Raw genomic sequence first — 24,044 nt, forward strand, 5'->3', positions numbered from 1 at the left:
CGTGCCCAGGCCGGGGGAACGCTGCTCCCGCCGCCGCACTCCCCCGCCCGCCCCCGGCGCGCCGCCCCCGGGTCGCCGCTCCCGCCCTGTCCGCCACTGACGCAGTCCGTGCCGCACCAGCTCCAACATGGCGGCAGCGCGGCGCTGAGCAGCGCGGGGCTTCAAGGGCCGCCAGCGGGTGAGTGCCGGCCACACCGCCGGGCAGCGCCGGGCGCCGGCGCGGCCGAGTGAGGGCCATCGCCCGGGCCGGGCCGGGGGCCGGGCGAACGGTGGAGGAGGAGGAGGTTGCAGCGCCGCGGGGCCTGAGCCTCGGTCACGGCGCGGGTAGAAGCTCCGGCCCCTCCCGGCCGCCGCTTCGGAGCGGGCCTGGGGCGGCCGCCCCCGCCGCCTCCTAGCACCCGCCCCTCGCAAGGCCCGGCCGCCCGTGTGCGGGGGGCAGGCAGACCGCGGCGTTCGGCGCATCCCGGGTGAGGGCGGCCCCTGGGAGGGAAGGGGTGTGCGGCGCTGTGAGTGCGGCCCTAGGCAGGCGGGAGCGGCGGGGGTGGGTGAAGCGGCGCTCGGGGCCTGGCGCACATCGCGCCGGGGGTCGGGTCTGCCGGGCCGGCTGTGCCTCTCCACAGCCTGGCTAGCCGCGGGTCTGTGTCCGCAGCGAGCGCCCTGCTCGGGCTCGGGTGCTGGCTTGGGAGTTTGAATGAGTCTTCCCTCCTCCCCTAGACGAGGAAGGAACGGAGCTGTCTGCGTGCCACATGCTCTCCCCTCTGCAGGCCTCTCCTAGGAAAGTGGAGCCTGTAGGAGCTACCGTGTCTGGCAGGAGACTCCTCTGCCTCTCTCTTTTAGGGATTTCCTAAGGCGTTCCAAAGACTTCTATGAGTATTGACTTCAAGGCTCATTTTGTTTGTAGCCGTGACCAAACTATAAATACTGCGTATATATGGCTGTACTTTGAGGCCTTGAAGAGGCTTTGAGAGACTTAAAAGACTTAAGAAATAGCTCACTGAAACTGTGGCCAGAGTATCTGTTGTAGTGCTAAACATCGCCTTTAAGTTCAGTCACAATTAGAAACTTTATAAATAATGATAAAGTCATTTGGCCAGTAGTTTCCTAATGTTTGACTGGATAAGTTAATTATATTTAGTAGTCATCTGAGACCTAATTTAAGAGAAGCATCAGAATATTATCTTGCATATAGTCTATTTTCTATGATGTATTTTTTTTCTGAGAGAATATTTTGGAGGTTTCATGATTTTTTTCTAGATTGTCAGCAGAAGAGGCTGTTCCATGGACAAAGATAAATGTTACTAGTGTTTCTTTGGGGGGTTTTTTTGGTGTGGTTTTATGTTGTTGGGCTTTTTTAAAATCTTTTTCCCGCCATTTTGTTTCACTATTCCCATTGCATTGGAGTCCAGTGTGGCTCAGATTTTTAGGTGCTACCACGATAAAAATATGGTAACAATTTGTAGGTTAGACATGATTTATGAAGCATTAGTTTGTCTAAACTCACAGAGCTTGATTAATCCACTTGTAAAAATTATTTATAAATATTTCAGAAATTATGTGGTTTCCTGTATGTGCAGTAGATCTGAAGGGTAGCATAAAAAGGATAGCAGCATCAGTAGTTCTCTGGGAGGACCCTTGGGGACTGTATTTCTCATTAAGACTTCCCATTCTTTCAGTCCTCTTCTGTGAAACAAACATTGCTTTAATTTGCTAGCAGTCATCAAGCTGCTATCAAGAGAAGATTTGGGTTTTTTTTCCTCACAGGATCTCAGAAAATCTGGGGATTATGAGGGAATTTAGAGTGAAAATATGTAACAGAGTGAAGGATTTTAGTGTGTTGCAGCATGATTTCTCCACTACCAGTTCACTCCTCCATGTGATGGTAATTTAGGAGCCAGCTTCCATTTGGAAGAGAGTCAGTGAGTGCCAGGGAAAAAATGTGGCCATCTTCTAATGCAGTGAGGTTTAGGTCAGGGACTGGGATGAAGCACAGAAGGGATCTAGAGGAGTAGAGGAAGGGGTAGAACACGAGGAATGAAACATGATACAGGTTTTTTTTGTTATAGTTGACAAATATGGGTCTGCATTCAGAGCTGTCTTTTACTGTTGCATGGTTCTCTTGCCTTACATCACCTTCAGTAACAGGTAGGAAAGGATTCCATTGCTGAAATTAATTTTGGGATTTGCATGACTTGGAGATTATACCCTGTAAGAGGTGTCCCCCCCCCCCCCCCAATAAAGAGCACAAAATTGCCTTTTCTTGGCACTTTTTAAGTTTTAAAATAAAAGTTCATGAATCTAGGCCTATTGAAATTCACACCAACAAGTGCACTTATTATTTGTTCACAAAAGAGGAAAAAAAGTACTTTCTGTGTAAAGTAGATAATAGAAAATCGTGACTAAGACTTGACAACATAGATTTTTAGTTGCAAATGACAAGAGCATGGTTGGATATTTTAACATTTTTTCATTGAAGGAATCCCTTTTTTAGAAAAATAAAGGGGATGATCCAGTAGGAGCCTGTATTTCTGTGTAAGCAGTTTCAGAATGTTACTACCTTCTTAGCTGAATTTTATGCTCTCCCAGCTGGGGTGTTAAAACTGGGTGTGCATTCATTATACTTTAGTATAAGAAGACTAAATTGCAAGAAATCATACTAAAAGAGGTAAAGTGATCTACCAGTGCAGTAGGGTTAGGAGTATGTACTGCATATTTAGTCAGGACCTATCTAAGGGTGATAGATATTTTCTGAAGTCTCCCTTGCCTCTTGTCCGTGGAAGACAACAGTTGATATTGTCAGGTGTCTGATTTCCTTTTTTAGAGGCAAACAAATCCTATGTCAGTAGTCCAGTAAATACTTCTAGCATTGCTGTAGAGAGGAGGCCTGGTGAAAAGTGGTGTGAATCCCTTTTTGCCTGCAAAAATGTTGAAAGTTTTATTTTATGGGTGGTTTTTCTTTTGAAGAGACTGTCAGATTGAAAGCTTATAAAGCATGATTTTTAATGATGACTTGAAGGTCTTCCTACATAAATTTCATAGATCTGTGTAGAAAGCAAATATTTTCTTTCTTACAGGTGTGTTAAATCCGTGTGATTGCAAAGATGTCATCCTAAATCTGAAATGTGTTCTAGTGTAGCACATTATTCCTAAATTTGGCAACAAAAATCCTGTGCTGCTGGTTAGTGAAATGAAAAAAAATAATTTCTTTAGACGTCATTGCTGCTAATTCAGAGTTTTGAGATCATGAAGTACAGAGGAAAAGTTGGTGGTGTTCAGGGAAGAATGCTAAGGAAATTATGGAGATAGAGGGTTGATGTGTTTAGGTTTTCGTTCACATCTTTGGTATCATGCTAACACAGCTGCAGGCTCTGTCACAGGAATGGTTCTGTGAGCAAATTTTCATGTCTCCCATTTCAAAATCATAAATTCACTTCTAGTTTAATCCATACTGGAAAGAACTTGTAACATTTTTAGTCTGTGCTTCTGCCATCACTTCAGTCTGCTGCTGCTGTCTTGTTCTGTGGAGGGAGGAGGAAAGAGTGGTTTTTATGCAGCCAGGTAGCCACTTGTATGCAAGTTAAACATGTAGGTGTAGGAACCCTCTATTGTAGTATCAGCCCACATTTATATTGTCTTCAAGTGACTGCAGCCACAGCCTTAAAGAATATATGTTCTGGGTTCACTTTGTGCATTTGCATTTTCTGAATGCGAAATTTTGCTTTTAAACACATTTCTGGAGATTCTGCATGCTTGTCTTTGAAATATGTATCAATGTAGTGTAGTTTTGCTGCTTTTAGATGGTGTGAAACAAAATGCTAGCAATGTGAATTTATGCACTTTATTGTTTGCTTTGTTTGGACATTGAATGAAGATCAGTGCAGGTAATTGTAAGTTGATGCAAGGAAGCACATTCAAGGGCAAGGTAAAGGAAAAATTAAAAATCTGGAAGAACTGGTGATGACAGGGAAGCAAGTGAAGGAATAGACACCATGTATCTTTTTCCTACTAAGTATGTCTTTGCTTACTATTCTGTCCTGTTCTGGGACTGAAACAAATCAGTAGTTCAGCACAGTTATAAAGAAGATTGTTTTTTCCCCTCCTATAAAACGAGGAAATACTGCTGTATTGCTGCTTGCTGTCACCTTCTTTGGGATGCATGACATGCTGATGCTCAGTTAATGTGCATCTCTGAATGCTGTCTAGCCTGTTCAGTCAAAAGGCTCTAGTATGTGTTAAAAAGTGTTATTACCAGATCCCTGCTAGCACAGGTGATCTTTGGAAATAAAATTCCCCAAGATGTGTTTTTTTAAACACATCAGCAAATATCAGTGGTAATCCCTGGTGGAAAGATGCTTGTGGACAGTTTGGGATAGGTATCTTTTTCCATTGGCACAGATCATTTTGGAGGAGAAGAGTTGCTGGCAGCTTGGCCTTGAGCTGGCCAGCTTTATCCTGCAAATATTTAAACAAAATCATGAGACTGGTGGAGGTGTGAAGTAATGTAAACCCTGAGGGACAGTTGGTGAAATATTGGTTGTGGATGCAGCTGTTCTGACAAGACTGAGTACTTTTGATGTATTCATCGACAAATACCAGTATGCTCTAAGCTGAACTGTAATTCTACTTCCAGACATAAAAGAAACAAGCCCTTTGTTTAGATATGCTGAAGTGATGTTCTAGTTGCTTGGTTGGGTTTGGGTTTTTTTGGGTTATAGATTCTACTTAGATTTAGTAAGAGCCCCTTCAAACAGAAGGTGGTTGAGAATGATAAATAACTTGAAAATTTTAGAGTAGTTTATTTTGTCTGTTCTTAGAATTTTGGAGGGAAAAAGTGAGCTGACTTACCAAGATTTTGAATGTACATTTTTTGAATGTATGTATAGTAAGCATCTTTTGGGTTGACATCAAATTCATATTCCTTTCACTAGTGAAATTCCATCAAGTTCACAATTAAAAAATGCAGGGTATTGAGGGTTAAGAATATCCATGTTCTAACTGAAAAGAAATTTTGAGAGAGAATCAGCACAAATCATTTAAGTCCTGTTGTTGTCAGACATGTAATGCTACTGAGCTCACAATTTTCTGACTTCGTTGTTGATATTTTCTGACTTTATTCTTGGCATATTTTTGGTGGTTTTCTTTGTTGATTTTTCATTTAATATTCAGGCCCCCTGTACTTGCTTTTAATATGGTTTTTAAATTATCAGTATGTAGAAGATTGTGTTTGGTGTTACTAACTTGGTACTTTGCCCTGTAGCACATCAGGAAAAGGTCTGGCTGAAATAGTGCAAAGTATGCTTAAGTATATTGGAGAAGAAACGCTCACTTGACTTGTGAGGAAGGTAGGATGAATGTCACTGATGTCTTAGCCTGGTTTTCTGAGCACCATGAGCTTGAGAGTGAGATATATTTGCTTGGCCTGGTGTCCATTCAGGGGGTTCACACTGACCCAATGCCATACCCATAATTTAGAATCTATTGCAGCTGGTGTTCTGGGGATGTTATTGGAGGATTTAGGGAGAGTGCAGGTTATGCTGGAGGTAGTGGTTAGAATATGGGCTAACTTTGTTCCACTGTTCATGAAACAATGTAAAGGTAGAAAAACATCAAATTGAGAAAACTTGGAAGGGGTAGGGAGTTGGGCAGAATTCTTTATTTCTGATTTCTCTCTCCCATTGTCTACAGAACAGTGTTAAAAATTGACTGACATAGAAAGCAAATAGCTTTAGTCATTATCAGTGTTTGAAATAAAAATTATTTCATGTATTATTTCACGTGTCACATACTAATTATTTCACCTATCATGTATTAAGATAGTTGTCAATTATTTTGGCTAAAATACTGTCTATAAATGTTAAGGCATACCTCTACATTTCTCAAGCAAACTGCTTGTAAAGCAGGAAATTCCTTCTCACTTAAGCTTTAGAATTAAATGCTTAAAGTTTGAGTATAAGCAGCCAATCAGTTGTGGTACTGATGCTCTTTAGAGGTCTCAGTTCAGTTAAAACTGGCAGTTCTAGCACCAAACAATATTTATAGCAGCATTTATTGTGAAAGGTTTCGTTGAAAAAAGTATGGCCGTGCAGCTGTGCGGTCTGCTCTGCCCCTGACGGTGAGTGGCTGTGCTTTGGCTGGTGCCAGTTCTGAAAGCAGCCTGTCCACACCCAGCCATCTCCTCCCCTCCCTTGGCCACACCCTGCAGTCCTTGCGCTGCTCGCAGTCTGTGCAGCGGTGCGGTGACCTGGGCAGCCTCCTCCTAACCTGATGGCATCGGAGTTTTCACCTACGGGCATCTTCTCTGTTTCTCTGCCGGCTACAAAATTGGGTGTACTAATAGAAGAGAAATGCTATTTCAATTCAAGCAGACTGAGATAAGCCTGCTGCTTTGGACCAGTGGCTGGCTTGTGTGTGAATGTATCTGTTACACACCTAGAGAATATCTAGTGAGATTCTGCATTTTTTTTTTTAAATCTTCTCATGATAAAAATCATATGAATAATGAACTACTGAGGGATGTTTAATTTAAACCAGTCCTGCAATGTTCCTGATTTTTGCTGTGTAATCTTAGTAAAATGTTAGGAGTGACAGCACAAGTAGGGAGAATATAGGCTAACATGATTACACTGCTGTCTTGATTTTTTACAGCCTCTTGTTCATATGCTGAGAATGACAGATGGTAACAGTTTAATTTTTCGGGCATGTTCTGTGGTACATCCAGGAGTGAAGCTTTAGGAGAGATGTGTGCAGTATGTCAGCTAGATTTGAAAAAATAATTAGGACTGAAAATGTATGGATTATATTCCAAATTCTGGAAAAGGTACTCCTGTCTTACAGATCCTTTTGCTGTCACTGTTTGTTTGGTTTTTTCCCAGTCTGAAGTAACTCAGAGAGGATAGGGATTTAGAAAAAGCAAAGAATACGATTGTACATAATGTTGGGATGTTGAAGATGCAAATGGAATTAAGACATAGCTTGTTACACAAAGATAAAAGGATTTATATAGTCTAAGGCAAAAATTGGTGTTAAAATTCTCTATAAGGAATTATAGAATCATTTAGGCTGGAAAAACTCCTTAAGACCATTGAGCCCAGTAGTAAATCTAGCAGTACCAAGTCTACAACCAAACCATGTCCTTAAGCAGCTCTAGCATCTATACTTCTTTTAAATGATACTAGTGATGGTGTGCCAAGAGATAAACAATAACGTAAAAGGAAGAGACAATGAAAAACCAAAATAATTTCACTTCGCAGCAGTTGTGGAAAAAAAATACACCCTTGTATTTTTTTTTGTCAAGAATGGTTTGAATCCTAATTGAAGCAATGCCTGGTAACTGCCATGACAGGAATCCAGGTAATACTGAATTTTGAAATTTGAAAATGGAATGCTGAAGTCTTGCCCATATCTTGCAGTATCTTTTCCTTTTGTATTTCCCCACCTGAAGTACAGCACTCAAGTTTAAATTTAATGTTATTGCAGCAAACATGAAGAAAATCACTCATTTGGGGCTACAACACATGAAAATGACCTTAAGTACTTGGCATTTTTTGAACTTCAAAAAATGCTAATGTTTGCCGTCTGGGCTTTTTAGTTTGCTTTTCTGCAGTTTTTATTGACTTTTGTATTGGCTTACACCTGTATTGACTTGCACATGATTTCAGTGCACAGAAGGAAAAACTAAATTCTATTTTTATTGCCTACAGTAATTAGACTTCTGAAGCCATGGGAGTAAAGGTCCAGAGACCTCGTTGCTTTTTTGACATAGCCATCAACAATGTACCCGGTAAGAAAATTAAAGTATCAATTCAGTAGCATAATATTCATATGAGATATGTATAAGAACAATACAAATATTATTTAACTTCACAATAAATATGGTGGTCTTTTTTTTTTCTAGCTGGAAGAGTGGTCTTTGAATTGTTTTCAGATGTGTGTCCAAAGACATGTGAGAATTTTCGCTGCCTTTGCACAGGTTTGTAGATTTTACTGTTTAATCTGTAATTTTTAATGTAATGCCATGTTAACTAGTTTGATGTCTGTTATTATTCGTGACATTTTCTTAAATATGAAAGTATATTCAGAACTGGTTCTTGACACCTCCAAATATTTAGCTGATGGTGCACATATGAGCCTACAAATATGATGTAAAGCAAAGCAGTTGTAGGTTTGGCTTATGTGTTGCAGGGAGTATATACCAACCAACTTTAAATACAGGCCCAGTAAGCTGATTTTCTGTTACTAGCACAGATATTACTGTTCACATTATATAACATCATCCAGTCTTGAAAGGTAGCCAGCAAGAGGTCAACCATGCCGACTTAGGTTTCAGTCTTATGATGCTTCGTGGAATTTGAAAGGTGATGCTTTTATTCATCAGTTGTTTTTTCTGTTATTTTAATTTCTTGATGGACACTGGTGATTTCTACTCCTATTGAAAGTGTATTTCTTGAGGAAAATACTCAGGAGATTCTCCCTTGGAAACATTTACAAAGATAATTACTTTCCTGTGGACTGCATACTTTTATTGCAAATGCTGACAGCTTAGCAAAACTTGAGTTTATTGTTGCAAGAATAACTTTGTGAATACGTAAATAGCATATCTGCTTTCTGTCTTCAGCTTTTTCTGCTTCTTTTCCTTCCAGCTTGGTTATTTTTCAGGTCAAGAGTCTGTAGCTGTTAATAGTGAATCCCTCAGCAGTACTAATATGATCTGAATCAGATACATGATTACATTCATGTTAAGTTAACTAGATCACGCAGCACACCATTCAGGATGTCTTCAGGAATGTAGCCATTATCTGATCTGACAGAAGGTTTAATGGCACAAAATCAGATTATCAAAATTTGTTAACGAATTTGACCTTGAATGATTTTTAATGGCTGTGGGTATGTTAACACATGACTGTGGCATTCTTGATCTGCTGTCAATCTCCCAAAAGTCAGATTATTGAATAAAGGTGTTACTCCCTACTGCTGCCTTATATTTGTGAATTGAAGTCTTCAACAGCATTTCAGATCAGCAGCACATATAGCTAAGTTCATCCTTTGTTGCTGACATCGGTAATGAAATTCAGATCCTGAACTATTTTGCTGCCTTAACACATATAAGAATAGTGAGAAAAATATGCTGCAAGTTTGATATTGATCATCAGCAAATTATTAAAACTTTTAATTTTTGTTTTCCTTACTCATCTTTTTTTCTGGAAGTTTTGAAAAGTGTATGCTGCCTTTTTAAAACAGAGATCAACAGCTCCATGTTTTCCTGGCATCTGCTAAGTTAGTGGAACATACACAGCTTCAAATTTATCAGAGTTCCTATCAAAAGTGGGGTTTTTTCTAGCTATTCAAATCCATATGGAGACACCAGTCTGTAAGTTCAGAGGAACTGCCCTTGACAAAAGTTGCCAGTTTAATTGCTCTGAATAAGATTATAGGAAGATGCTGTCTAATGGTTTGCCAGCATGTAGAGGAAGAGGTCTTCCCTGAGAAGTCCCACTGATTACCTGTTACCTTCACAGGACCCACCATGAGCCATTAATCTTGCTAACTCAGCAGAAATCCTCTCTCTTTGAGCAGGGAGAGGCCATTGTGTTGTAGCTGAAGCAGAGTTTGCTTAAACAGCAGAGCTAATGCAAGGGAGGAAGATGGCAGTTGTCATCAGGAATGAGAGAGGGAATGAGAGTCCTTCTCCTTCCCCCTGCCTCTATGGCTTTCTTAGAAGTTTTTATGGTACCTTAACCTTGCTGTATTTTAAGTACAGATCTGATTGTTTCTGAGCAATACCAGTTGTCATAAATGTAAACTAGATGTTTAGCTTCAGTCAATTTGCGTGGCAGTGACCAGGGTTGTATACTAATGTCAGTAAGGAGTTCTTCTAGTATAACTGTAGAGACAGAAAATAGTTTCTGCACTGCTTTCTTAAATTCCAGTTTCGTACAGGTAAGTCTGCCTCACAAGCCAGTTTTTCAGAGCACAGAAGATTTTGGTTGAGTGCTTTACAAAGAACTTTTTTTGTAATGAAGTTTCTACAGATGCAGAGAGTAATTTTTGGTTTTGTTCATTTTCTTCTTTAGGTGAAAAGGGTACAGGAAAGTCCACCCAAAAGCCATTGCATTACAAAAGTTGTCTGTTTCACAGGGTTGTGAAAGATTTTATGATCCAAGGAGGCGACTTCAGTGAAGGTATGACATGAATCTTTAAAGAGAATTTTGCCGCTTATGTAATAAAACATCGCAAAAGTTCTGTATAGAACCATTTACTTAAATTCGTTATTCTCTGACAGATATCACTGCTTTTCCCCTTTTCTTCTGTGTGAGAAGCTTTCCATGAGAACTTGTGTGAATGCACATATAGAAGTTTATAATAAACTTTTGCTCAAGTTATGTCAATCATTCAGAGAACTAAATACCTGCTATTGAAAGGTTGAAGCGTGAGAATTAAATATCGTATCTGCTGCTGGGAAATAAAGAAAAAAGGGAGACTGTTGCTGAATACATGGGAGAATACTTCTTGTTTTCCAAGTTTTTTGCTTCTGGATTACAAAGATGCATCTTGTTTGTGTTTGCATATCTTGAAGTGTAATGTCAGTGACTTAGATGCAGTTACGTCAGTATTATGGAGTACCTTCCACATAATGTAACTCTTTTAATCACTACTGTCACTTTTCCTCTTTTAAGGAAATGGCAGAGGAGGAGAATCCATTTATGGTGGCTTTTTTGAAGGTAAGAATTCTATCAGTCTGTTCTATTTTGGTGTTAAAATAAACAATTACCTTTACGTTCTGTAGTCTCTGTTCTGTAAACCTGAATTCCATTTTTTAAAAATATTTTGTCTGGTCTTGAAGGCCTTTGACTGTCCCATTTAAGTTGTTTTACTTTTAAGATATGAACTATTTTAATGAATGAAAAACTGAAACTGAACTCCTTTGTATTTGTCCCTTTTACCAGACTTATATTTTTATTGCTGGTTTTAGACATTTACTTTTGGCTTGCTCAGCTAGCTAAAAGCTGGGGATGGTCTTCTCTTTGAGGGAAAAGGAGAAGGGTGTTGATGGGGTTGGGTTTCCTCACAAATTTTTGTTAAAAAAACACACAGAGCCCTGCTTTCCTGAATCCAAGATGAATTAAAGGTAGAGCTTTTAGTTTTCTCACAGTCCTGGTTCTTTCTCAGCCAGCGTTGCAGAAGAAGCTGCTGTGTTTCTCTGTTTGTCCGGAATGTAGTGGAGCATGTGTGTTTATTGGAGCAGTTGTTGTGTTACACCTAAGCCCAGGTGCTGGGTAGATGCCACGAGGCAAGGTTAAGCCCCTCTCCCCTCCCAGATAGGTGTTTTTTTTTTTTTTTTGCCATTGGTTGTTGTCTGAGCTTGCAGCAAACACAATAATTATTCGTTGCTGTAGTTGGGCTAGGCTGCAAATTTATATCAGACCTTGAGTGGAATCAGCAGTTTGCAACTGCCAAAAGAGGGAGGAGGCCTTACCTTGCACTAAATATCAGATCAAACTTTAGCCTGATTCAGCTTGCTAAAATGCCTAAAGATTATTGCAGCAAAAAAAAAAATTATGTATTCCCATGTTAGTGAGTGGATCCAATTTGGCAAGCATAAGAACTAAGGCAAATGAGTAGGTGGTTTTGAGGAGATGTATGGTTGGGAGAAATGGCAAAATGAGCACAACCTCCACTTATTTTCTGGCAGTAGCGGGCTGGCCATTCAACTTGGCTGGTCACATTATGGAACTGAATTTGTGGGTAGTTTTGCCTTTGTGGATCTATTAACCAGTGCCACATAGGATTAGATTGACACTTGATACTGTTGTACAGGTGATTGGAGAGTGAGTGGGACCATGCCTTTCATGGCTAGCGACAGTAGCATTATGAATATTGTACATTATTCTTTGTTAATACTTCTTTCTGCCATCTGTATCCAAACAGTAATAGCTGTTATTTTTAGTCTTATTTTTAATACCACTTTTCATTCAAGTGACTAACAGATTTATTTAATCAGGATTAATTTACTTAGATGATATCATTTACCTAAGCATATATCGTATGCTTAAAAAGTAACTGAAAACATTTTCTTTAGATGAAAGTTTTGCTGTAAAGCACAACAAAGAATTTCTCCTTTCAATGGCCAACCGAGGGAAAGATACAAATGGTTCACAGTTCTTTATGTAAGTATTGAAATGTCTTGAAATGTGTATATGGTTTGCTGTTTGTAAGCTGTTAAGGGAATCCTTTTAAATATTGAAGACTAGCTCCTGTGCAAAGCCAAAGTTTATGGTTTTTTACCAGGTTGCCTGGAAGAAGCCATTTTCCTAATGTACTTATTTTTCCCCTAATCTGCTTATTTGTATTTAATTTTCTGTGCAAAAGGGCTTTCAGTAGTTTTCAGTAGCTGTGTTCTAACTTGGTCAAAAAAGCAAACCTGTTAGTTCCTTGTAAAATTCTTAGTGCTCTAATAAATTGTTTTCAGGAAGGTGGCAAAACAGCTCTGAGGGTTCTCCAAAGTAGTAGAGGGCTTTTTCTAATCACAAAATAGCTTTCCAGTACAGTCTTACTTATAGGTAAAACTTAAATTCTAAAAATACATTGCAGTAGACTCTTTTAAAATTAAATTATCTACAGAAAATATTCTCAAAATACATCACTCTTACCCATGTCTCATGGGCTTAGTTAACCTAACAAGTTGTGGATGTCAGCATTAAAACCTTATTTTGGGATTTCTAAATTATCATTACTCTAATCATCCCAGTTTTCTACTCTTCCATAACTGACACGTATGCCTTAGTAATGCTAGTATAGGGAAAAGCTGAGAGAGAGTCAGTTCTTCTGTGTCAAGTAATTTCTGCATGCTGATACTTCTTCCAGTTTTCTGGTTATTTTCTAATGTGTAAAATGTTATTTGCATTTTTCCTGCAGACTTTTGTATCTCTTCCTGGTAGTATTTATATAATTCAATAAGTAGAAACTTATCATATCCTACATGAGGATTGTGTCTAAAAATCTATGTGCAATTTGGGGGGGTTTTTTTCAGTAAAATGTAATAATCAGAGTGTTTCATTGAATAGCTAGTATAACATATAAAACATTAAAAATTTTTAACTGCACACAATCATAGACTGATAAATATTGGTTTTGTTCAGTTTTGTTAGTACACTCAAAATAATATTCACTTTCCTATGTGTAGATTACATACTTTGAATACTGACTGCTTTTCACTAATACTGATTTTGTTTTTCTCTTTAAATGAAAATCTGGAAACAACAGAACAACTAAACCTACACCTCATTTAGATGGGTAAATATCTATTTATTTTCTTCTTACATTTGTTTGGGAACTGCCTTGAGAAAGTTAAGTGCTAAGCATACTTACTTTTATTTATGTTCTTCAGGCATCATGTTGTTTTTGGACAAGTCATCTCAGGTCAGGAAGTTGTGAGAGAAATAGAAAACCAGAAAACAGATGCATCTAGTAAACCGTATGCTGAAGTACGCATACTGAGTTGTGGAGAGTTAATTCCAAAATCCAAAGGTAAAGTTGAACTGTACATATGAGGTCTTTTTGCTTGTTTTTTTCCATGCTGGCTGCTTATAAAAAATATTTAGAAACTTACTTGTGATAGATGATGGCATGGTTGGTGAAAAGGTGTATAACATTGCAGAGCAATCTGTCTTCTAAAGAACCTAAAAGTTGTTGATGCAAAAGACATTAAAGAACAGTCATACGTGCTTTTTTTCAAAGCTTCTTTTGTCTGGAGTTTTCTTAGACTCACTACCTTGTAGTATAAAGCTGCCAAGCACTTGTCATATCAAGTAGAGTGCTGTGCTAAGAAGATTGGTGGCAGTCTGACTTTATTTAATGACTCGTACTTCTTTGGAAAGTATGGAACTTGTTTCAGGTTGCTCTAAGGTAACTCTTCAAAACAGCCACTTAGATTATGAAAGTCTGGGTTTGGCCCTTTCGCTCAAGCACTTAATGAGTTACTATAAACTATTCTTAAAGAGGAATATGACAGAACTTGTCTTTCTTTCTGGAAGGGATGTCCTGCTCTGCCATTGCAGAATTGAACATGGTATGAGAGCTTGGATCAAGCCTTATTTTATAAGAGGAGCAGAACCTAAGATGTTCCTGTCACCATGGAAAATCTCATTAGCGGAAAGCCAAGATGCTTATTTTGTTTGCTATTTCATTCTTAGCACGTTCTGTTATATACTGGGAAGGGTTGCACCAAGGGTTTTGAAGCACAGCACAAGAATAATGATTTGTTTGGGCAAAGGAAGATACAAGCATTTGAACTTCAGCTTCTTGTTTTTTCATCTCCTTGTTGCTCATTTGTTGTGATATTTGATAGAATGACTTTGGCGTCTGAGGCGATCTCTTCAATACCCCAGAATTCCAGGCAAAGTTATCTTTTGGCTCCCGACTTCTGAAAGGTTCTAGATCATGCCATGTGTTAGAATACAAATATGTTTTTTTGGACAGTATTTTGGAGCATGGCATCTCTTGGGAAATGCACAGGTGCTGCAACTAGAAAATAAAACAGTACAGCTACAGGATGGGTGAAACTAGGGAATGTGATACCCACTTGCATAGCTGTCTTCATTGGATAGTCACACTCCCTTAGAAGTCCACTGTAGAACTCTTGAATGACTAAATGAAATTTTTGTCACTGAGCAGTAATGACCTGCAGCCTTTAGGCAGGGCTTTAATGTGCTTGTCATCCAAAGAGTGAGTGAAATAAATACAAAAATTTTGTTTTCCCTCTTACTTCTCTTAAAAGAGGACAGGCTTCTGAAAGGATTGGACTTGTGTTGCCTTTACCCTTTTGTCTATGTTCTTGTACCTCTGACTCAGTACCGCTGCATTCATGGCAGCTCTGGTTTCTGTAGCTGGCCTGGTGTGCCAGGGAGGGAGATGGATGCCAGGGTGATGGGATACCCAGTCTATGAAGCTGTAAGGCTCAGTTCTAGATAATGATGGGCAGTAGGAATGTTTGGAGAACAAGAAGCCTTGCACACCAGGATCAGGCACGTAAAGGGCAGAACAGAGCATGGGGGAAGATGATGGCCTTGATGGGTCCTAATGCACAGCCAGCATGATAAAGATGCTGTGTGACAGACCATGGTGGAAATTCTAGTGTGTAGAGAATCCTGCTTTTGAAAGGGGAAGGCTTAGAATTTGTTCACTAAATGCCCAGCATGGAACCTCTGATGATCTCTGCTGGCCTGAAGGAATTGGAAAGAGGAGGAGCAGTGTGACAGCACATGAGCTGAAGCAAATTTGCCAAGCTGTTGTCCAAAGGTCACAAGTGGAGCAGGAGAGGTCCTCGGACTTGTCAGCTACGGGGAGGGGAATCCAGATGGGAGGAGCAGTTTCTGGGATGCAGTCAGTGTCATGCAAGATCATCAACAGAGTCATTGACTGGAACAGTTTGTGGTACAGTACTTTGGGAGGTAAAAGCAAACTGATTATGTGAATTATGAGGCAATTTTCAGGGAAGGCTGCTTTAAGAACTTGATTTTAAGACAAAGGAATAAGGAGGTTGCCTGTGAGGGAACTACAGTGACGAATTTCTGTGGGGGGGTACATTAGGATACCAAGGGAGTCTTAAGTATTTATTGTATGAGTTTTTCTGGTAGGCAACACAAAGAAAGGGATTAGGTCTTCACGGAATGAAAACAGAACTGATACCTGGGTTTAACAGGTAAGATGGCTAAGATGATAGGATGCCACTAGCAGAAGGAATCACAGTATAAGCAAGGTGCTTGGTATGAGTGTTTTTGTTGTTGGTTAAAGTTGAGGAAAGGTGATCTGATTTTCACACAGTGAATATCCAGATGAAGTGCTTTATCAACTAGGCAAATTATCTCCTTCGGTGAAAGAACTGGATTTATTTAGGAATGAGTGGATGATGACTGAGCTATGTTACTGGATACTATAAATTGAATGATGCAGTGATCACAATTACAATATTGCAGAGGCCTAGATAAGCTTTTAACATGGGATTTGAAAGGATAATCACCTAGAAAAGTGGAATGTTTGTCATATTTTCCTTTGTTTTTCTTTTTTTTTTATTTCCTTAAAGTTGGAGGAATAAGTGAAAAGGAGAAGATTTTAAAAAATTATAAAAGAAGAATTTCTCTGGCCAAGTGGTAGAATTTTTAGAAGATCTTAAAGTTGTAGGGAAAATCTTAAGTTCTGAGGAGAAAAAAGAAGGAAGAAAGCAAAGTATTAGAAAGTATTTAGAAAGGTTATTACAGACTAACTAAGCTAATACAGCTCACAAGAAGAACTGTGGAACAAAAAACATTACCTTAACTTTCTTAAGGACAGGTGGGTGTTTGGTACCACTTTTGTAGAAGAGATCTTAGTCAAAATTTCTCTTATTAGTGATTTGATGAAGTCAGGTGAAACTTGAAGCTAAAGAATATTTTTATAAACACATGTAAATAAATTTTAAAGAATTCTTTGTATGTAGCTAATGTTGTATAAAACATCATCAGAAAACTTACACAGTTCTGCAAGTGCTTGACAGTATAAATTTTAGACTTAGTTTCATAAGTCCAAATTATGAAAATGTCTGGTTTTCCTAGGCGTATCCTTTATTGTACTATGGAGAAAACAATGTTTTTCCAAAATATCAAATTGTTCTCAAGTATTTTGTTGAAATAATCTCATGACACAATTATAAGAATCTGAGAGGTACAAGATAGAATGATCTGGTCCATACCAGGATACAAGATTCAAAGATACAAGATGGATGATTTTTCTGAAATTAGTTTAGAAGTGTTTGATATTAAAATGTGTCTTTGCTGTTCTGATCTAAAAGCTAAGAAAGAAGAAAAGAAGAGACACAAGTCATCTTCCTCATCCAGTGACTCGGAAAGTTCAAGCGATTCAGAATCATCTTCTGATTCGTCATCGGATTCTGAGAGTGCTTCAGAAGAGAAATCTAAAAAACGAAAAAAGAAACACAAAAGAAATTCCAAGAAACATAAGAAGGAAAAGAAGAAGAGAAAGAAAAGCAAGAAAAGGTCAATTTTGAGATTTGTTTTGTTGCATGTACACCATACAGTACCATTCTCTTGTCTTAATAGCCACAGACTATGTTTGTGTAAACTAGCAATGCAGATTTTGTAGTCTGGGCGGTCACTGGTTTCCATATACAAGAATAAATTTTCTGATATGGTAGGGAAGGGCCATGTTCATGTGCTGGTGTACTGCAGCATATAAAGGAGTAAATGAATGAACTAAGACTTCAGTTGGCTTGAAAAGTTGGAGTGGTAGGTTTGAAATGGGTAGGGATAGCTTGTTGCCATAAATTTACTTCTTTACAGTTCAGTTTGAACCATATGTGATGGAATTTAGGAAAATGTAATATGCAGGAATGTAGCAAAATTAAACATAACATTAATAAATTAACTTCTAATAAGTTCTTAAGTAATTAATATTTCAGGTTTTTTGGTCTCATAGTCCAAAACCCTTTCAGTTTCACTGGAAAATAATAAAACTGAGAAAGCAGTCTTGCTTCTGAGAATGTTACTTTGAATCTATTTTGTTATAGTTCAATGTGACATAAAAGTTGTCAGTTTGACCTGGTCTAAGGCAAATTTGGAAGGAAACTCCTAAAGGGGCTCCTCTAAAAAGGCAGATTCAAGTGGACCCTCACCCAGCTGGTTAGGGAAAGGATTTCCTTGGAGAAAAGTGGAAAAAAGTGTTTATTTAAAAAACTAAGTATTCACAAGCATAAAAAAAGAGTAATATTAAACAATAAAACCTCTCACTGTTCTGAAGGTATGACAAATTCAGAAAAGCCTTGTCATGGGCTGTAACTGGGCTCCCTCAGTCTGTTATCAGTCCCTCTGATGCTGGAATGCAGCATCCCAGGCCCTGATGGCCACATGTGTGAGCTCCTGGTGGTTTTCTGAGTTTTCAGTCCAGAGGAGGTTCAAACAGTCCCAAGAGAAAGAAAAACCACAGTCCGGGGAAATTCCCTGCCTCAGCTAGCTAAAAACTGACTAAAAGCACAGGAGAGCTCTGTCCCACTGTCTGTGCTGCAGAGAGCACAGTCCAGGAGAAGGATACAGGGGAGCACGTGCAGCTCCTCATAACAAATTTTGGGATTCTTCTCCCCCACTTAGCTCTCAGAACCAGTCTTAAAGGTGCAGAACCTAATATCCAGCATAAACAGAACAGATGATTTGGGATACAAGCATCATAAAGTCACCCCAGGACACAGTGCAAGTCGCATTTTTCTAAGCTAGCAGTGGAATTTAAGAAACGTTCGCTTAGGGCAATGCTGCCTAAATCTGTTTCTGTGCACCTAAGCCCTTTTCACAGAAGTTTGTAAATTGCTTGGAATTACTATAGTCTGTAGACAGTTACATATTCTAGTGTGAAATCTGAATTTTTAGTCTCCTGAAAGTGTTTTGAAAATAAAGTAAAAAGTTGCATCTAAATACACAGTATGTCTGTGTTCAGTGTTGCACTATTGTAATTAGTAGACAAAAAGTGTTGGTCAGAAATCTACTGCTGTTGGATACTTAGGAGCAAATATATCATGGGGGGAAAACGTTGTTTCTGAAATAGCTCTGTTTTCTGAGGTACTTGTGGTATCATTGTATACTGAATTAAGAGAATTTCTGAATTATTTAAATAGATTGAAGGGTATTCCCTCATCCAGATTACTCATTATACATCTTTTCTATACACAAATAAAGCTCATCCAGTGAAAGTGAAGATGAAAATACTGAAGCACAGCCATTATCTACTGTCCGTCCTGAAGAAATTCCTCCTATACCTGAAAACCGGTTCCTGATGAGGAAAAGTCCTCCTAAAGTAGATGAGAAAGAAAAAGAGAGAAAAAGCAGAGAGAAGGAAAGAGAGAGGTAATATATCTAGTTTAAGTCTGACTATGGTGTGGTTACATACCATAGTCTGGCAGTGGTATGGTCACGTTACTGTTTTAGAACTCTTAATGTTGAATCTTTTCTATATTGAACAGTTCCATGTTGTAAGCACTGCTGGATGAAAAATAGATCTCTCCATTTATTGGAAACTGTTATATTTGTCCTAGAACAAAGGCTTAGTCTTTGAAAATGGTTTTAGTGCGTAAAGAATGTATAATGACTGGCTTGATTTAATTTAGCATACATTGGAACTGTCCAGTCTGAGTCTTAATTTATTCTTTTTTCAAAAACTGAAAAACCTGGAGATCTTCTAAAATTATTGTGGTCACAAATTGAAGTTTTACTGTGTAGATGTTACTGTCTGCTGTAGAATAAAATTGTGTGTTTTCATTTAGTTTCTGAAGAGTTTGTAATACTGATTTTTCTGTCTTTTTTAATTGTACAAACAATATAATTCTTTTTAAATTATTTTTAGTAATCTATCAAACTCGCAGTCAACATACCAGAGAAGACTGTTAGTCACCAGATCTGGAAGGAAAATAAAAGGAAGAGGACCAAGGGTAAATGTTTGCAGTCTGTTCTTCAAAATAAGGAAGGTGGTAGCACAGTCTCACTGCTGGTGTTACTAATCATATTCCTTGAGATAGTTGATTTTAAAAAAATAAGAGCATTGTAATTGATTGGAGGACTGAGGCTTGAAGGAGGACAGAAGAGAGAAGAAGGGGGTGAGAAAAAGCCATTAAAATATTTTATTGAAGCTAATATAGTAATATTTAAATTGGTGAATTGAACTAGCTCAAGAAGGGTTCTAGTGAACACAGAACCAGTAACATCAGTGCCAAGAATGTGGGGAAGACTTCTCCCCCTTTTGGTAGGGGGGAGCTGTCAAATTGGCTCTTTCAATATGGTGAAGCCATATGCTATGTGCTGCATGTAGCAAATGTTTTTAATAACTGAAGTCTCTATTCCTCTAATTTTTTGTAAAATCCTTAACAAGTGTGAAATATTGTTTTTGCATTGCCTGTCAAAGATACAAATCTTCATTGTTAGTAAACAAACATTAGCATTTGTGCAAATTAAAAGTAGCAGAACACCTCTCATCAGACTACAAAAATCCTGATGTAGACCTTACCTTAAAATCAGTTATTTGATCAGACTTAGTGTATTCCCTCTTTAGTGAAATGTCAGATACATTTTCAGTAAGTTAGTAACTTGTCAGTGGAAACTTGGTATATACATGTGAAGTGTCGTGTTAGGTGCTCTGTAGAACTGAGTGCCAGGGGTGGAAATCTTGCTTAGGTATCACAGCATGTGAAATTCAAACTAAGGCATGATTTTCTCCTTTTTCCTCCAAGCGTTACCGGACGCCTTCCAGATCCAGGTCAAGAGATCGATTCCGGCGCAGTGAAACTCCTCCACATTGGAGGCAAGAAATGCAAAGAGCTCAAAGAATGAGAGTGTCTAGTGGAGAAAGATGGATAAAAGGAGACAAGTAAGATTATTTCTTTCTGGAACATGTGCATATGAGTTTTTAAAAAAATTTTAGTTCCTTTTTTTTTTTTTTTTTTTTTGCTTGTTTAATTAAAAATAATACCTGTTATGTTGGATTTTCAATTACAATTGCTTTCAAGAAGCCAGGGTGCTGACTTGATTATTCCATTATTTAATTGCATGTGAGTTTAACCATGCTACTGCAAATACGTAGTTATTAATAAAAATTATCTGATGTGAAGTTTTAGTTGTGAAGCTGTCTCACTTCTGGTTTAATTTTTCAGAGTGGAGGGAAATGAAAACTTCTTAAAAATTGTATCTTTTTCTCTCCAAGGAGTGAAATAAATGAAACCAAGAAAGATAATCAAAAGAGCCCAGGAAGAGGAAGAGAGAGAAGGATATCAGACCACAGGCAAGTTTCTGAAAGTCCAAGCCGAAGAGGGGAAAAAGAGAAGAAAAAAGATCACAAATCCAGCAGTAAAGACAGGGAGACAAGAAGAAATTCAGAAAAAGATGACAAGCATAACAAAAGCAAAGCTAAGAAGAGAGCTAAATCTAGAAGCCATAGTAAAAGCAGAGAGAAATCAAAAAGTAAAGAAAGAGACTCCAGACACAGCAGACATGATGAAAAGAGACTAAGATCAAGAAGCAAAGAGAGAGACCATGAGAAAGGTAGAGAAAAAGAAAAGCACTATGATTCTAGAGGGAGAGAGAAAGAAAGAAGTAGGAGCAAGGAGAGAAGTAAAAGAGCAGGCTCAAGAAGTAATGAACAAGAGCATAGGAAGAGCAAAGACAGGGAGAAGCGCAAGTCAAGAAGCAAAGAGCGTGAGCATGCTAGAGGAAAACACAGCTCCAGCAGCAGAACAAGGGATCGAAGCAAAAGCAGAGATAGGGGTAGGAGAGGAAGATCAAGAAGCAGGGACAGGGATCGCAGTCGAAGTAAGGACTATTCCAGGAATAGAGATAGAGAAACAAGAAGGAGAGGAAGATCAAGAAGCAGAGAAAGGAGAGGTACACCAGATAAATACAGAGGAAGAGAAAACAGGAGGAGGAGAGAATCAAGGAGTTCAGAGAGAGATGAAAGTCAAAGCAGAAACAGGGAGAGGTATTCCAATAGGGAAAGTAGAAGCTCATATAAGAGGAATGATAGTGAAAGCCAAAGGAAGAGGCGTTCGAAAAGCCGTGAAAGTAGTAGTCCTGAATCTAGCAGAGACAAGAAGTCTAGTAGAGATCAGGATAGAAGTCCAGACTCAAAAAAGAGACCAAGTAGCAAAGAGAGAGAATCAAAAAAATCATACTCACGCAGCAGTAAAGAAAAGGAAAAGACCAGATCCTCAGCAGAAAAAGAAATAAACCAAAAATCAAAGAGTCAGGAGAGAGATCGTGCCCCTAGTAAAGATAAAAAGTCTGATCATGAAACAAGTCCTGGAACAGATGATGACAGGCATGGATGAGTTTGTGGACTTAATGTTTCCATTGTCTCAAAGTTTTAGAGACGTTTTGGGGAACGCCTTTTTTAAAGATGTGGACTTCAGTTTGGTCTTTTGATAATCTAAAACCTGGATCATTTGTACTGCTAAAGTTTTAATAAACTTGAAATGAAAAACAAATTACACGTGTAATACAGTGTGCTGTGTTTTAAATATTTCATTGGATTATGTATCCTCCTTGTGTGTTGTCAGCTAGAAAGGTAACTTCCATGCCACATTTATTTTTTACCTGATGAACATAGTTCAGTGCAAGCAGTGGCTGCCTGTGAAGAGGCTTGTTCCATACATGAAGAAGAAAGCTGCAGATAAACTACATGTCATCTTAAAGCTAGGAGAATATTGCAAGGTGTCCATTACTCCAGTCTTGCTACATCTGTTTTTCAGTAGGTATAAATTCTAAGGAAATTTATTTGTAGACATAAATTATGTTAGTTTTTATTGTAATTCCAAAGTAAATTAATTTAAGTTAATCTTTGTTTGTACTTCTGTCACTGCCAGCAGTAGAATTCATTCATGTAGCAAGGCAGTCATCTGTGTTTGGGAGTTATTTGCTTGCCCTAAAAATATTTTGAAGTGCTCATCAGTGTAACTTTTTTCCCCTGTAACCTCTCCATTCTGTGCTGTCATGTCCTCTACTGCAGAAATGAATGCTTCAGATACCCTGCTTCAGTTGCCTAATTAGAGGATGCACAGAGATGAAACAGATTTACCAGAGTTTGCAGTGGGGTCAGATAAGGAACCAGGAAATCTTTTAAACTTTTGTTTCTTAACAACTCCGTGAGAAAACTCTTGCAGTTCTCCAGTAGTGGTTTTTGGTGTAGTTGAAACAGAATTTCAAGTAATGTTTTAAAACATGCTCTTATTTTTAGTTTTTTCAACTGAAATTTGCTTTCTTCTTTGTTTCTCCTCATTCTAAAGACTATAACTCTGAATTCCTTCTCATTCTCTACTATGTCCCTCAAAACAATTCCTTCCATTTTCTGCTTTCCTCTCCTGCCTCTAGGTCCCACCCCAGTTTGTATTTCACCACTACCTCTTCACGTGGAAGAGAAGGAGTTTGGCTTGTGCTGCAGCAGCAGTGCCCCCCTATGTGCAATCCCCAAAGAGCAGCTGCTGTGTGGTGACTCAGTGCAGTGGTCTGAAAGGAGATTTGGTACAAGCCCCAGAGCTCCTTTCAGTCCATGAAACTATTCACATCTAAGACTGGCAAATCTTCAAAGTCGTAAAGGGAAGTGACAAGCATTAACCTTAACCTGTGTCAAAGCAAAACAATATTGTAATCGTTGAAATTTTTGCCAGATATTTCTCTAGATGACACAACTTGCTTTTACTGTCTTGGTTAATGAGTTTGTTAACATTTTCACTTTGTGATTATTGTTTGTTTACAGCAGATTAGGAGAAATGCCGAAGCTTGCTTGACATTGTGACCCAGACAGTTGTTATTCTAAAGAAAAATTGTTGTGTCTTGAAAGCAAAAGAAAAGGTAGGATTGTGAGCAACATAAGCAATGTTTTTAAAGGAAGAAAACCGGAAGTGTGTAGAGTGACTTTTCAGCAGAATGGTTAGTGGAGCTGATTTGGCTGTCAAGTGCTTTTTTACTTTTTTACTGTGTTTTAGAAACATCTATATATTTTGCATTTCAGTGATCATTTTACTCAGAAGGTTTAAAAATGTTCCTGGTCCATGTGTGGGTGGATGACACAGCAGTTACTTAAGAGAACTCAGAGGAGTGAACCAAAGATCTTTATAGTGGATCTCTTCTGTCTGAACTTTGTAGGACTTTGGAGAAGTTGTAGTCCTGTTTTGGGGGACTGTAGTAAGAGTGAAGATAGGACGTGAGGCTTCAGAAAATTGTGTGGCAGCTTGACCATGCATTTATACTGTGCTGTGCATGCTATGTGCTTCAGAGTCCCATTCAAAAACTGTTTGCAATGTTGTTTCATTATTTTAAATAGAGCTGACACATGAGCAAGCTATTGCTGAAGAAGTTTATTTGCACTACTGAGAATATTCTTGCCAATATCACCGAAGCTTGTATAAGCATGTAAACAAAACAATCCGCAACTATACTGACTCTGCTGTCGAAGAAGGGGGGAAATACAGGCAGTCAGCAATACAGCAATCCATGGAATATGTTTTTTTTTAATTGTGTTTAGTTTAAAAT

General features: G+C 38.6%; 1 protein-coding gene across 2 annotated transcripts; it reads left to right on the forward strand.

Annotated features, from left to right (window-relative positions):
- Nucleotides 1–36: 36 nt before the first annotated feature.
- On the forward strand, nucleotides 37–22,000 carry PPIG (peptidylprolyl isomerase G). 2 transcript variants are annotated; one of them, XM_059853059.1, is made up of 13 exons: nucleotides 37–178; nucleotides 7,698–7,777; nucleotides 7,892–7,966; nucleotides 10,068–10,175; nucleotides 10,671–10,715; nucleotides 12,074–12,161; nucleotides 13,258–13,287; nucleotides 13,382–13,521; nucleotides 16,820–17,024; nucleotides 18,711–18,878; nucleotides 19,375–19,459; nucleotides 20,255–20,391; nucleotides 20,725–22,000. In XM_059853059.1, exons 2-13 carry the CDS (start codon nucleotides 7,717–7,719, stop codon nucleotides 21,842–21,844), a joined length of 2,262 nt encoding a protein of 753 aa, XP_059709042.1. In that variant the 5' UTR covers nucleotides 37–178; nucleotides 7,698–7,716; the 3' UTR covers nucleotides 21,845–22,000. The 2 variants fall into 2 exon arrangements, with proteins under 2 accessions (XP_059709042.1, XP_059709043.1); XM_059853060.1 differs by lacking the exon at nucleotides 37–178 and adding an exon at nucleotides 450–467.
- Nucleotides 22,001–24,044: the final 2,044 nt, after the last annotated feature.

Source organism: Haemorhous mexicanus, chromosome 8 (genome assembly GCF_027477595.1).
Source record: "Haemorhous mexicanus isolate bHaeMex1 chromosome 8, bHaeMex1.pri, whole genome shotgun sequence".
NCBI classification, from domain to species: Eukaryota; Metazoa; Chordata; class Aves; order Passeriformes; family Fringillidae; genus Haemorhous; species Haemorhous mexicanus.